General features: G+C 44.6%; 1 protein-coding gene across 1 annotated transcript in view; it reads left to right on the top strand.

Moving 5' to 3' along the window:
* The window catches only part of LOC146196696 (sodium/mannose cotransporter SLC5A10-like), a 42815-nt gene extending 31017 nt beyond the window's left edge, over positions 1 to 11798 (top strand). Inside the window, exons 9-14 of the mRNA XM_084598466.1 lie at positions 1579 to 1714; positions 2232 to 2339; positions 3030 to 3349; positions 4505 to 4726; positions 6529 to 6748; positions 8115 to 11798. Of these exons, the coding sequence (XP_084454592.1) occupies positions 1579 to 1714; positions 2232 to 2339; positions 3030 to 3349; positions 4505 to 4726; positions 6529 to 6748; positions 8115 to 8341 (1233 nt within the window). The 3' untranslated portion in view covers positions 8342 to 11798. The remainder of the gene's footprint in view (positions 1 to 1578; positions 1715 to 2231; positions 2340 to 3029; positions 3350 to 4504; positions 4727 to 6528; positions 6749 to 8114) is intronic.
* Positions 11799 to 15158: the final 3360 nt, after the last annotated feature.

The following is a 15158-nucleotide window of genomic DNA, read 5'->3' as shown; positions in this document are numbered from 1 at the left end:
AATCTCTCACTACATTTAAGGTAAGGAAAGCCCTTGAGACAATTCGGAGAACTTTCTGCCCTCACGGACGCCGCAATCGTTCCACCACACAGCTCAGAAGTATACTTCGTTAGCTGGTTACTTTTGGCGACTATTGTGGAGCTAGCATAAAAAGATGGCTCTTTGTACAGTCACGTGCCATTGAAGAAGCCGTAGATACCCTTCAAACAAAGTGTGCGAACCAATGGCATTGACTATACTCATGTTCTAGCAGCACCTAATTTTCCATCGCAACAAGAAAAAGGGCAGTCATTACTCCTTTTCTGTGTAAAGCTAGAAATTCTGGTATTTATGCAGGGAATATGGAATAAATACTGGCTGGCTAGAACGCTGTACCACTCTCTGTTAAGCGAAACCGCGCCAATTCTGAGGTGAAGTTCAGCGCCATAAAAAAAAAAAAAGGAAAGAAAAATTCAGCTACAAACATTTCATGGCAGAAGCGAAATCATCCGGGAACGGCTGCTTACGCACACAGAGAGGAAGAACCATGCAGCCTTTTTTGGCCCGTTTTTGTCAAAACCGACTAGCGAACCAACAAGCAAGGATGTTGCGCCATCTCGCAGCCGAAGTACGAAGCTTAATCTGAAGGGGCGAAAAAGGAAAACTTCCAATGCGGCGCACGCTATCGGTTTATGGCGCAAGGTGGGGTGACAGTTGGCTTTATGTTGGGGCGAAGATTTATGCCTGTTTTTCTTCACACCTCCATCCGCGTTTCTTCTTTCGACTTCTGTGCAAATTCAGGGCCCCGTGATATCGCCCATGAAACACACGGATGGTTACAAATAGGCCCGACCAACGTCTTTCACAATGTTTTCGCCACTGCAGTTCCTATGCTATCAAGCAAGGCTATTTGAAGTTGCACAAATGGAGACTGTTGGAGGTTTTTCGAAATATAGCGTTGCCTCATCAATATAGCCGTCAAATGAAAGCCATTGTGTAGCGTGTCGACGGTTTTCAAGTGAGACTTAGCAACGTGTTTCAGATGCAGTTTATATGACCATTTTTTTTTTCAGTACATACTAATAATAATATTGCTGAAAATTTTTGAATAACATTAGAAAAGGAGGAATGAAAAAGAAATGGTAGCGTTGTGGCTGATATCTATGCTGCTTTTATTAGCAGGTAGCAAAAAAAAAAGATATTGTTTGTCAGTTGGTCATGCTGATTGTGGTCCCTTATGACAAGCAACAAAATATCACTAAAAGGATTTTACGAATTTACTTTGGCGACATTTCCTAATCAGTCATTTTCGCTCAAATACTCTTTACTTCAGACGATGGGCACTGAAGCCAGACAGCGTTTACTTGCTGTGCAGCTGGTTTACGATAATTGGTATCTTTCAATGCGAACACGCGCATGAATGTGCGACAAAATAAGTCCATTAAAAAAAAAAGTGCCTTTGCTCGTACTTTTTAATTACTGTTTCCCGTTGCAATTCACACATATTAACGAGCTCCCCGGCAAAGGTATCTGCAAATGATGGGCCAAAGATTGAAAGAAATTTCTTGTTTTCTGATGATGCGATGTCTACTTTCCCAGGTGATCGTCCAGCGAGCCCTCTCCGCCAAGAACATGGTGCACGCCAAAGCTGGTTGCGTCTTGGCCGGGTACCTGAAGCTGCTGCCCCTGTACCTGCTTGTTCTGCCCGGAATGGCAGCTCGCGTGCTCTACCCAGGTGGGTATAGCCACCTACTGGCTTTATTGCTGATCTGAATATAAGTCTTAAGTTCTCTAATAGACATCGGGCGGGCACATATACATGGAGGCTCATGGAGAAATGGAGATTTGTTGGTTGGCTGCCTTTAAAAGATGAAAGAGAGAGCCAATGTTCGTTAAAAAGAAGTTGCTTCATTCTGCCTTGCATCGTACGCACTGGCGGACAAGGCAAGAAAAAAGCTACGGGTTTAATAGGTGGTACATTGAAAAAGCCGTAATGATGACCTTTATTAAATTAAGGGGAAATGACTATTCGTTCAACTCCAATCTCAAAAATAATCTTTTGGTTAAGGTGAAGCCGCATTTGAACTGCTTCTATAGGTGCTACCGAGTGGTAGAAAATAAAGTGTAACAAAAATTGCAACAGAAAAAAAACAAAAAAACTTAGAAGGCCTCTTTAACTTGCGTAAGAATAATAGCGTGCCTGAGTTCATTTTTTTTACTAGATTTGCAATCCTTTTTCTCTCTGCAAACAGATCTCGTGGCCTGCTCTGACCCCGACCGGTGCCGTGAAGTCTGCGGTAGCGAGAACGGTTGCACAAACATCGCCTACCCTCTTCTGGTCGTCAAGCTCATGCCCATCGGTAAGCAAACCTCAGGAGTGTTGCACTATACAGTGGCGAAAGGGGGCTATTAACTAGGCGGGCCTTTCATATTTGTTACTCCACATCGTTTCTCGCCTGTAGATTTTTTCTTTTTCATGAATCGATCCTCTAATTTCTCATTCTGCTATTTTCTCGTTCCGCCTTTTTCATACAAGCCATTTATTCTTGGAGTTTTCCTTTAATTCTACCTGCCTTACTTTGTGCTCTTTCGTTCGTTGTTTCGAATTTCTGAATTGACTGGGACACGAAAGGACAACAACTGATGCCTTTTGAGGAGATAAATATAGCAACTGTAGCAATCGGATCCATCGCAAAGTCCGAAACTTGCATTTTTTACTCCTGCTTCTTTTCTTGCTTTTTTTTTTTTTTTGAAGCTTTTATGTTGCCAAGCCTACGTTAAATGAGCCCGTCGTTCGGGTGTTTTTGCTTTGCAATATTGCCTTTATCATTTTCTTGACCTTACCCTCCTTGAAAGCATTAGGTATCTCCTCTTTTTACAACTGTTACGGTTACACCGTGTGAATGGCTTTGCTAGTTAAGGAGTGGGAAGGAAGTCGTCCTCATCCATTAGCGCGTTTACACGCAGTTGTTTATCTACAAACCAGCCACAAATTGAAGCCCACCACCGAAAATTATTTCAACACTGCGCACCCCCTCTTTCCAACCCAGGTGCCCGCGGCATGATGCTCTCTGTGATGCTGGCAGCGCTGATGTCGTCGCTGACGTCCATCTTCAACAGCTCGTCCACCATCTTCACCATCGACATCTGGAAGAAGTTCCGCAAGAACGCCTCGGACGTCGAGCTACTCATCGTCGGCCGTTCGTTCGTCGTCGTGCTGGTCGGGCTGAGCATCGTGTGGATCCCCATCATCGAGCACTTCCCGAGCAGCCAGCTCTTCCACTACATCCAGAGCGTCACCAGCTACCTGGCTCCACCCGTGTGCGCCGTCTACGTCCTAGCCGTCTCCTGGAAGCGTGTCAATGAACCCGTGAGTTTCTTTTCGTTTTGCTATATCTACTACAGTAAATAGGGGAGCACTGCAGAAAAATGCATCTTGTGTTAGCTTCAGATACGGGAATACAATGCCTGGTGGTGGCGAAAACGTTTATTGAATCTTGAGCTTTATTGATTGTTTTGATGGGTCGGCTCGATATCACGTAGGGTGGCCGGGAGCTTGTGGCTCTCAGCGACTCTAAGAGCCCAGCCCACCAGCTCCTTTTGTGCAGCTGGGTCCGAGCTGGACACCGCGATCTCCCATCGCTCTATGTCTGTTAGTTGCAAATTGCGGGGTGGCTGGAGCTCAGAGCACATGTAGAGGATGTGATGAAAGTCTGCTTTGGGTGCCCCGCAGAGGGGGCATACAGGAGAGAAAAGGCCGGGGTCGATATGGGCAAGGTGTGCTGGATATAGGAAGGTACGGGCCTGGAGCTGGCGCCAGGTCACCAGCTCGAGTTTAGATGGATGCCTAGAGCAGTTATCTACTTGATGAAGTCTTGTCTCTTTTTTTTTTTTTTTTTGGTCTGATATGTCGCTTGAGGTTTCATCTTGAAAGTGTTTTCTTTAAGTGTCCCTAATGGCACGTCCACACGCTTCCTCAACGCCTAGTTCCCAACATCTGCAGTAACTAGAAAAGCAGCGCTATTCCTGCTTGATATTTTTGCACACTGCGCCTGATTTCTGTACTGTGCTCAGCAACTGCTGAGCAAAGTTCAAGAAGTTGTGCGTCTTAAGTTTCATGCCTTCAGGAAATGCCAATGCAATGAAAAGGGGCGGTGTAATAAATTAAACAAAGAAATCGATGCTAAGTATTTAACCTTTAGTGCTTCTGACCGAAAAGTGGCATGAAGACAGACCAAAATAATATGCGTGTAAACTTTTCGGTGTTATTTCTTTGTTTCCGGTGAAATGAAGGTATACTATAAACTTTTCGCATAGACTGAAGCGACTATACCGGGTGTGCCAGCTAAATTGTGCCAAGGGTTGAAAAAAAATGATACACTTGAGATAGGTCAGGGAAGCCAGTTGCATATCATATATATACGTTATACGTTAGAGGTGGAATTTTAATGCTTCGTCCTTTATGAAGTGTAAAGAAAAGTGAACTGAGTCGAGCCCATTCTCATCACCCGACCTCTGTCCACAGGGCGCCTTCTGGGGCCTGATGATTGGTCTGGCCGTTGGCCTGATTCGCTTCGGCTGGGAGTTTTCCTACGCCGTACCGAGCTGCGGCAGCACCCTTCAGGATCCCCGACCGGACGTCATCGCGCACATGCACTACCTGCACTTCGGCGTGCTCCTTTTCATCATATCCTGTATCGCCACGGCAGTCATCAGTTTGCTCACGCCACCCATCGACGATAGACAGGTAAGTTTGATATAAGTGTCTATAGGAATTTCAAATGGCGTGTTCACACCAGGAAGTCGCGGAGGTCGCGCAATCGTTTCGTCGACCCGCGACATGCTCTAAGCGACATTATGTTCGCACCGGCGTTGTTTTCGCTTTTGGACGAGATTTGACGAAAATCCGGTTTCGTGCATTTATCTCCCCTTTCGTACGTCTGCTTTGGCGCTTGCCGATTATTTCGGAGACCATTCAGGTTTGGAAACGTATGATTACCTCTGTGAAGAAGACATTATGACTATGCTCATGTGCAACACTGTTCTGAGAGCCCAGAGCGCTCTAGTGACGAAGACGGAATCAACGGTAGCGGCTGCTCTGTTATTTGCGTTATCGCGTTGAGTATGCCCCGCAAATAAACTAATATGCACGAGTGGCGAGTGCATGGCGAAAAATACCCCCTCGACTGTCTTACTATTTGACACGTGTGTCAAACAACTGCGTGCACAGCACGTCTTACAAAGGCGAACGTGTACTCTTGACTTTTACCGCCAAAGAAAGAAGGTGGAAGTAAATAAACGTCCCATCCTGTGGCGCCGCATATTGGCTGAGGAGTTTTGCGAATTGAATTCGCGTCGCCTGAAATTGGTTAGCAAGCGACGCCCTCAAACCAGTCGTTGGCGACTGTTTCGGGCTTCCCCTCCGCGAGGAGTCAGCCCAGTTATGGAGCGCCACTTCTGCGATTCGCCAGTGGAAGCGCGCGTAAAAGCGATGTAGTTGGAACTGGTATTGCTCTCCTTTTACTACTAAATGACTTATAGCAGAGTGTACCTTATTCATTGGCGTTTATGTCGTTTCCTTCTTTGAAAACCGCTCCCAGACGTTCCGCTACATGACGAGTCATGTTCGCGAACTGTAGCTTATAACCGAGCCGCCTTTTTGTTCGCGGAAGTGCCACAATACTGAGCGGAAACGTGTAAAATTGATGTTGCCGCAGTGTGTGCAAGATACTCGGGAAGGCAGCGACACTATCTGTTTGCGTATGATAGGTAACGACGCCAAGCTTTCTGCGCATCCCAATATGTTTAACGTGCGACATTGGCGACAGCACGGATGTTGAGGGTGTGTTCCAAACTTTAACAGAGCGTGTTTACGTCTGGCATATTCTCTCTCCGGCTCCTCAGAACGACACACCTTCTTAGCGGCGCACTCGTGCGATGAGTTCTTTAATGCGCCGCCGCAGTGGCCAAGTGCAGCGTGCTGGCCATTCGTATTAAAAAGCGGTTGACCTACACGACATCTCAGCTTGCTTTTTATTTCAAATTTGCTAAGCTGGAAAGTCCACTGCAAGTTGGTGCATTTCTTTCTTTACCGTGAACCCACGTCGTTGGAATAATTGTTACTTGTTAAACTCGCTTTATTGCCTCTCTCTTACACAGATCTTGTACACGTGTATTTAAAAAAAATGTTTTTCTTGGCTTCTTTGTATAAATGTACGTAAACTGACGAATGAATAAATTAACATCTTAGCACTGCCAATGCTCCGTGCAGATGCAAGTGTTTTTCGCAAGCATCTAGCTCCGCATTGAGAATGACTCATCGATGGTCTGTTAGATTTGCAATGGACGGTAGTGTTAGGGAAATATATTACAATGTGGCCAAGAGTGAGGTTATTGGAGTGACCCTAGGAAGTTCAATGGGAAATGATTGTAACGACATTTAGGCGCGTAGGAATTTTCGTCTTGCAGTAGTCTTAATTATGCTCGAAGACGATTCAACTGACACTGAATCTGCTGTTATTGCAACATTCTTTACTTACAATTATGCAGCTCTACCGGTTGACGTTCGCATCGAGGTTCAGCACCGAGGTCCGCGAAGACCTGGACAGGCCACACAAGGTTGTGCCTCCGTCGATCAAGTCCATTGGCGACGGAGCGGACAACATGGCCTACAACAGGAGCATGGACAACCTGGCTTCCAACGACCTCGCCATGACAGTCAGGGGCCACACGTCTCCACATGAAGCCATTCAAGCTGCCCCTAGAAAAGGTGTGTCATTGTGCACCTTTCTTTTATACAAGTAGCCTTATACAATGCGATTCTTGACGACCGCAGTTTGAGTACATTTTAAACGAATACTCAGGAGAAACGAGAAATAAATGATCACTCCGCATCCTATTCACAAAATGCCCCATCAGCACTGGCCTCTTGGCAGATGCAAGGCGAAATGTTTTGGCAATACTTCAGACAACTTGGCTGGAATTACAGCCGCTGGCGCCGGAGTTTCAGGATTTTGTGTTCTGATGCAATATATATTGCTCGACGTTCATACGCTTCATGGCTTTATTGTGGTTTTTGGCGACGATTGTAGCAATATTTGTGCTGTAAACAAGAAACAAAGGCAGGGAAGCGGTCGGAAGGCGGCGGAAGGCTCTTATAACCTGATATATTTGTGTTATTTGTGGATACCGTTTTCTTATAACAAAGATACTACTATAGCTAAAAACAGAGATATTACGAGCTAAGAATGAATAATAATAATAATAAAAAAAACTAATCACGGGTACCACCTTCACCGGCCGATTTCACAAGCGGAATGCGGGCATCGACACTGATCTTTTGGAGCGGATACCAGAGGCTGTTCTTAGCAGCCATCGACTTGAAAGTAAGGGTGACCTCTCTTTTTCGATGAAGACGTCAAAGTTTGAATCGACGGATAGGAAAATTTCTAAATCTGATTTCATGTGCGGTAAATTGGTCTTCTGTTACCGGGAAAGTGTCAACGGGCATAGAAAAATAGAGATATAAAATTAGTTTTACCTAGTACAAGGGCAGAATGGAATTCTATTCATGGTTTATTTATCAAGGCAGGGATAGCAACAGGGTGCCGCGTCACAGGCAACATTTATTATCAGCCTGAAAAATATTAAATAAAACAGGCGTAATGCGTCCAGTTTCTTGTAGGCTAACCTAGACTAGAATAACAGACTACTCAGACAACAAACGTAATGCGTATGTGGGCGTTTCACCACGTACGCGAATGGGGAAATTCGCATAAACATTTCGCTGCGGGCACCGTAACCATTCTCAGAGCCCTCAAAGTAGAGATGTTTGCACAACTTCCTCGGTGCTAGGTCTTACGATCGTGAAACTCCGCTGGACTGCACCTGTGTAAGACTTCTGCCAGGAAACTTTTTCCGCGCTAAACATATTCAGCTCACCTTCAGCTTTATTCTTTAACCGAATGTCTTTTGAGACAAATCACTGTATGAAATGTAACCTAAAAATAAGGAGCTAGAGCACAAATAAAACGCAGCAAACAAACAAAATGAAATCTCTTGTAATATTGAGAAGTTTAAACCATACGTATCACTGACAGGCCACTCTTTCTCTCTTTACCCCTCTCTGCACGCAGAACTGCGGGGCTTCAAGAAGGCGCTGTTCTGCATATGCGGCGTTACATCAACTCATTTTGAAGAGGAGGCGATGGCGGCCAACCAGACTCCCGCCATGAGTCCCGAGCAGGAGGCCCAAGAGGCTGTCAAGGCCCTGGACGAGCATCGTGTGTGGGGCCCCGTGTGTACATTAAACGCAGTCTTGCTCATGATGATCTGCGCGTTCGTTTGGGGATTCTACGCCTGAAGAGCGCACTCCTGTCACAATACGAGCCAGTTCCTGATCTCTTCTTGTCGATTCGATGTCGACGCAGCGTGAAGATGACCTTCAGGATTCCCTGAATGCGTGCAGCTGGCTGCGAAGAACCGGAGGACTCTGGAACGACGGACACTTGTCGAGTGCTGATGGGTAGAGAGGAATGGTTAAGATCGCCCCATGACTTGAAGAATTCATCCTGGACGGGTCGTGTGAACGCTGGACTTGGCTTTTTTTATCTTAAATATGCCAGCTGTGGCACTGAGTGGAACGTGCGCTTTCACGAACTCTTTGTGTCTGTGATAGGACGCTCAAGCGGCTGGAGCGACGGTGCGGACCTTATCTCGTTGCTTCGGCGTGTCTTAATTTTTTTGTGTGTTTTATCTGGTGCTGTGCCTCGCTGAAGACCGCTTGCTGAACATTACAATCGGTGGGCATGCTGAAAAGTTTGACCTATTGCTTACAGCATTATGCATGATCTTGTACTCGTGCAAAACACGTGCCTGTGACAAGACGTCAGAATTCCGGATCTCGACGCCACAGAAATGGTTTACCTACGTTGTTATCCGCACTAAAAATAGATATCACTTTGTTGTGATGTCATGACAACTGCCAAGGGTAAATTGATGGGCTACTTCTTCTTTTACTGTCAATACAGCCAAGAATCTGCTGTAAGCCATACCTCATTTGCTTCAAGTTTCATCTTCAACCACGGCGGACGCTGTCAGTTGAAACATCGCTGTTTGGACAGAAGGTCCATGCACGGGGAATGAGTGGCTTGTTACCACAGCGTCCGAACTCTTTCTGATGAAGAGTGGGAATCATGCGAACCAAAGAGTTTACGGGAAGTTTGTTTTGTTTATGGACGTACAAGGATCGCATGGCGCTGCACCTTGCGTGGTGGACATACCATAGAAGGGTGAAGTGCTTCGCGTCAGTGAGCGGTCTCGTTTCAGCTTAAGACTGTTTGTTTGTTTGTTGAACTAATGTACGCGGAGTAGTACGTTTTTGAGATCGAGAATTGAAAGGGATTGATCTGCCCGGCTTTAGCTGTATACTGCAGTGATTTACGTACCCTTAACGGGCAGCTGCGTGTAACTGGAGGCTAATTATTTGGGGCATGGGATGGACCGAAAAACGGTTCTATTGCTATTGCAGTGTCTGAGTTAGTTGATGTACTCAATAACATCAGTGGATAGCTTTGGGAAACTAAATCATTCAAAGCGTCTCATTCCAAGTTAGGCGATGTCCAACTCTATGGCTGCGGGTACTGATCGACACAAAGGTATTGTAACAGTTTGCAGCAGGTATCAACACCTTCTTACAGTATAGTCTGTTCACATCGCTAACGTTATCTTATGGGGCTTGACTTGTGCAAATTCAGTATTCCTCAACGGAGGTCTTTCGGTGTATGCTTTTTAGTGAGGCACGCATATTGACTGCTGAGCATCAGTTCAAAGAGTAGCAATTTTAGTGCGTTTACATGTGTTAAAGCCGACTATTACAATACGTTGAGCGCTTTATAACAGTCCTGGTGATCATAAATTAACGGCTGCCGTTTACCCATTTTTTTTTTGTTCCTCGTCGGTTTACACAATGTAGGTTTACACTTTACACAATATAGAAATACAATATTTATTCATAGAAAATTTCCACAAAAGAGGTAGCGCCAACGCGTTGCTCAGGAGCGTATTGTGAGCGAAAAAAAAAAAAAAAGCACGTCCGAGCAAGGCTCCGAGTGTACGCCTAAGCAGGCTTCAGATCTTTGTGAAATTTCCCTGGCGTGAAGTTTTGCGATCATATATCTAGAGTTGCTTTCGAGTTTTCACAGGGACGTTATTATCAGAATCAATGAAATTGACGCTCATCACAACAAACTTATGCCGGCAAGGCACATGGTTCCGTTAGATACGTAGCTTTACTCTGAAAGCAAGGTGCTTTGCGTGGATTTGATACTTCATACTCAAAGAAAATGAATCATTCGGGCCATTTTTTTAACATATACCAGCTACACCAGTGTACAAAATCTCCTATACCTCCAATGGTTTTTAGGTACACTAGTGTAGCTGATGTATGGTAAAAAAATGGCCCCCATTGAGTGGATGTGTTTTGCGTGTGGTCTGTTCGCGTCATTAGATTATTTCAACTTTTCATGTTGTCTTGTCCGAAGTCGATGTTTGTGATTTTGAATACGAGACTGGTTGTATCAATGACTTCATGAACAGTTCCTCATTTTACGGCTGTTATGCTCTGTTTCTAAGTGCAATGTTACTTGACGTACAGCTGAAAGTTGGTAGAAAAAGGTGCGAACAAGAAAACTGTCTTACTTTTGACCATGCATAAAACTATGCCAGTAGACCTGAAAAGGCTTTATGTGGTGTCTGCTGGGTAGTGCGAAGGCACATATCACGATATTTATTATACTAACGCTGACCTGCAGAATGACATGTCATACATGTACAGACGCTGATTTACACTTGATAAACCAGAAATGGCCTTCAAGTTAATTTCAGGGGCTATTTTCACAACCATAGCTACTTCTCTTTCCTGATTTTATTCACCTCCACATCACATCATTCAGGTTTTCAGACAGATTAAATGAACCCTATTTTTATAATTAATGAGGTAGTGGCTCGCGCATAAATCTTTTCTGAAAGTTAGTGCCATCTGCTACATAATTAAGCACTATGCTAGTCTAATCAAATTTGACATCGAGGTTTCTACTACTGTCAAGCGTGACGTTTGATATACTGCGCTGCTGCACAGTTTCGAGGCTGATCGATTTTTTTTGCGCCTGCATAAATGTAATAGAGATTTATCGCTTGCCCCGAGGATCTCTTGAAAAAACAGTATTTGTTCAAGTTTTCGAAATTCTTTAAAGGAATATTTTTTATGATCAATAAATTATCCACCATAAAAAGACTCTAAGGTGTAAAACGCAGCTCAGTATTTTTATTAGCGATTGTTTTCTGGTATCACCAAGTCATACCCATCATAAAATAGCAACAAAAGTTCAACCAATTGAAGGTTCCAGAAATGTCCTAGGCTTATGCCTCAAATATAACACATTGAAGTTGACGCTTCCTGTATGTGATTTATGGCACTCATGTTTCGAGATTATTAAAATTTATGCGTTGATTTAGATACGGGAAAGTAATGAGCTCTTTCTCTTGTTTAGCGTGCTTTTGTGCGATGTCTATGCGCATTCATTTCCTTCGTGTTAGACGAGAACTTACACAGCTGGTGAAACGATGTAAATTATTATTGTCTCTCAACATTCCATCCTTGTGACTTATCCATCCTGGTATTAAACTCAAGATATTACGTGTGCTTCCAAACGTCTTGCTGAAAACATGCTGCAGGATATGTTTTAGTGTCTTGCACGTTTGAAGCGTTTTTTTTTTTTTGTAAAGAATAATAAATGAATAAACCCAACTACATCACTTGGCACGCTGTGTACTCTATGACTTTCGTCGTTTGCGCTCAGAGAGTATTGTGAGTCGAAGCTCTGAGTTCTGAAGTAACATGACTGTTCGTATGACAGGAATTGACAGTGATTATGCGCACTGTTTCGCGGGTCGCCAACATCTATCAGCATCTGCCAAAGTCCGAATATCCACTCCTGTGTTACAAGGGTAAAAAGCGAAGAACGTAATGAACTTTGATGCATACTCTCATGCACCAATCCTAGAGGTACTATCGGCGTCAAATTAAATGTCAACAAGGGAGCATGTGGGAAAAGGTCCAGCTGAGGCAGTCGGCCTGTCATCGAGAGTTTGAGGCTGTTTTGCTTGTTTTCTTTTACCGACGTTTTCTCGTTGTGCCACTGGAGCGCCACAATCGATGTTTCCAGAGGTGGTGACTTGCGAAGCACGGTTTTGCTGCCGAGGGGCTGTAGTCAGCTGCTCGGCAGCTCACGACACAGCTCACTGATCACTTCCGGATTGTCTTCGGTCGACAAATTCTGCTCCATTGAACTCTATGCTTCCCGTTGACCCTGACGATGCAACTGAACCTGACCTCGATGTCACCCCATTTGTTCAGTGTGCGGAAGAAGCGCAGAAAATGGTAAGGAAGGAAAAATACCCTCAACGTCCGATCGACGTTGGAACAAAGATTCCCTACCTACTGCCCAGGTGACTATATTCGGGTTTGGATACACGTTCATTGACGCGGACTGTCCGAAAAACTATTGCGATGATACTTCGGAGCTTACGTTGTTCTTCACTGGCCTTCGCGGTGTGGGTTACGAAGCTTTACCAGTCACACCATCCCACTCATCGCACAGCACAAAGCGCACATACGTTGTGCGCCTGTTCGGATGAACCCTTTCCACGACCGACTATAGTGATTGAGCTTGAGACTGGATACCGCCCGGCTTTGTGTTGTGGGACTCATGTATAGGTCTCGTACGCCCTCTCTCTCAACTATTCAATCTGGCGGAAACAAACAGAAAACAATCAGGCGGTGCTGCAGAGGAGGAATCAGTGATACATGCCTTAGGAAACGATGAAGCAGGAGTGAAGGGCCGTTCCTGTTACGCTCGCTCAGCCCGCTGCAGTAGCTCCCCGAGTGCCTGCCGTGCAATGTTCGCTACAATATTTCATACATTCGTCTGACATGTATATAGTAATATGAAGCGGAAGATAGCTTCCACTTTTGCGCACTAGTATAACGACTTGCGCATGGGCCCAAAGGACGTGGGATCGAATCCTTGGTGCGAAGGCTGCATTTCAATGGAGGTCGAAATGATAAAAACGCTGGTTCTGTGCAATGTCCCTAGAGAAGCAGTCTAAATTAATCGAGAACTCTTCATTATTGCTTATATCGTAGCACCTGGGTGACTAAGGCGTTATTCTCCACATACCACTTGATCTCAAGGGTGCGATGCGTGCCCCAAGTGGTCCCACATCGGTAGATGCGGTATGGAAGACACCAGTGCAGAAAAATATACACTAGGCGTGGACAAATTTACCAAAGAATTAACATAAACTCGTATGATCAGCATGTTATTTTGCTCGTGTTGTTTGTTTTTCATTCCTTGTTGTTCTCTCAGAGGTTTTGGAGCATACCAGGTGGGAAACTACGCTTCAAAATGTGACTAGTTTTAATACACACTTTTCGGGTTCCTGTGAATTGTCGCGCCATTTAAAATTGGTCCATAAAAGCGTTCTACTATTGCTTTCATTCTCTTTCGGAAGCCTTTGCTTTTTTTTAGTTCTCCTTATCCATCTTAATTAAATCTTTGGCTGTTGTGTCTTTTACTATTGCAACTCTTAAATGTACTTTATTTTCTAGGTGGTGGTGCATTTATCAACAGTCTGGAAGTTTGCAACTTATACACAGTTTTCTTTAGTTGCCGAGGGCGCCGCCCCTATTCATAAGCACCCCAATTTCAACCAATCAAAACCGGCGTTTTTTGATACCTGGGTCATATGGTAAGTTTCGGAATTGGTTATAATAAAACGCTCTGGTTTTTCTTTCATTTTATAATGGAGGTTTACTGCAGCCGCTATTTGATGGTGCTGTTTAATTTCATAGCGTTGTTCATCTCATGGTGGTAGCATCTTACTGCGATGTAACATGAGTAACTACTTCTGACACTTTGACTGACACTTTTAGTCCCGAGTTTCTGTATTTTACAGTTCGCCTGTGTTGCATCTATCTATATGCAACACAATGTAGTCATGCAGGATGTGGTCCATGATGGCATGAAAAACAGCGGGCGAACACGCAACGCCATAAGGTAAGCATCGAAATCTCTACAAGGCAAGATGCGTATTAATGGGGAGCAATTCTTGGGCGCTCTCATTCAGTTCCAGTGCAGATACGCCATTGTTAAGTCAGTGACCGAAAACGAGGTTTCGCCTTGCAAAGCTAAAAAATATCTCCTGGCAAAAATATCTCCGATAAAAATAATGTAAAATAGTCTACGTTTAGAGCTGGTGATCGCGTTCTCGTACGTTCATTGCGGAATAATGCCATTAATAAATGGACGGGGAAGGTTATGAAAGTGAAATCGCTCTCAACATACTTGGTACTTGTTGGCAATTGCAAGGAGTGCGATTTGTGCATGTGGACCACATGGGAACGTCAAGCATTGATCCAACACAGCCACCCTAACAGTGTCAGTGAACATTCCACATGAATTTGATATAGCGAGTACTACACCTACGTCAAGTCACACTTCTGAAGATGCTGCATCACAACCACCAGTGACGGCATCAACTGACCCAGCGATCATAGTACGAAGAAGCACTCGGCAGATACGACCGCCATTTTGTTTGGACCTGTGATGCGTTTTTTAAATTAGTTGGTGGAAGAAATGTTGCATATATGAGATACAGATTGTCTTGGCTTCAACATGGCTGTTTGACTCACACTAGGTTTGTATATATTAGCATTTCGGCCTTGATGTCGTGTTTTCTGTGCATTGAGCGCTGCTGGACAGCGCAGGCTGTTCTATGGTTGTTACGATAAGAAACTAGCATTGCTCCTAATCAGCGCCTACGATACGATAACCTACTTGCTTCGTTGTTCACCTCCCGCCCTTTTGTGTAAGGCGCGCCTGCGAGGGCCTATAGTGAAATTGCGAATAAAAGAAGGAACAAGCATTGAGCCCATGTGTATCGGTTCACCGCAGATATTTACAGGTTCCAGTTGCGAGGTATGTAGGATTCTATCATTTTTGTAACATATTTGTTTCTTTTTCATTTGCTTACATCTGCATTAGCTCATGCAGTTATCGCCACCGTCCTTCTGTGCCAGCAGCCGACTACTGAAAGACGACGAAGTACCTCTGACACGC

This window comes from Amblyomma maculatum, chromosome 3, assembly GCF_055883805.1.
Source record: "Amblyomma maculatum isolate TAMU_Amacu chromosome 3, ASM5588380v1, whole genome shotgun sequence".
Classification (NCBI taxonomy): domain Eukaryota; kingdom Metazoa; phylum Arthropoda; class Arachnida; order Ixodida; family Ixodidae; genus Amblyomma; species Amblyomma maculatum.
The sequence above is the reverse complement of the archived record's forward strand: the minus strand, read 5'-3'. Positions and strand labels throughout refer to the sequence as shown.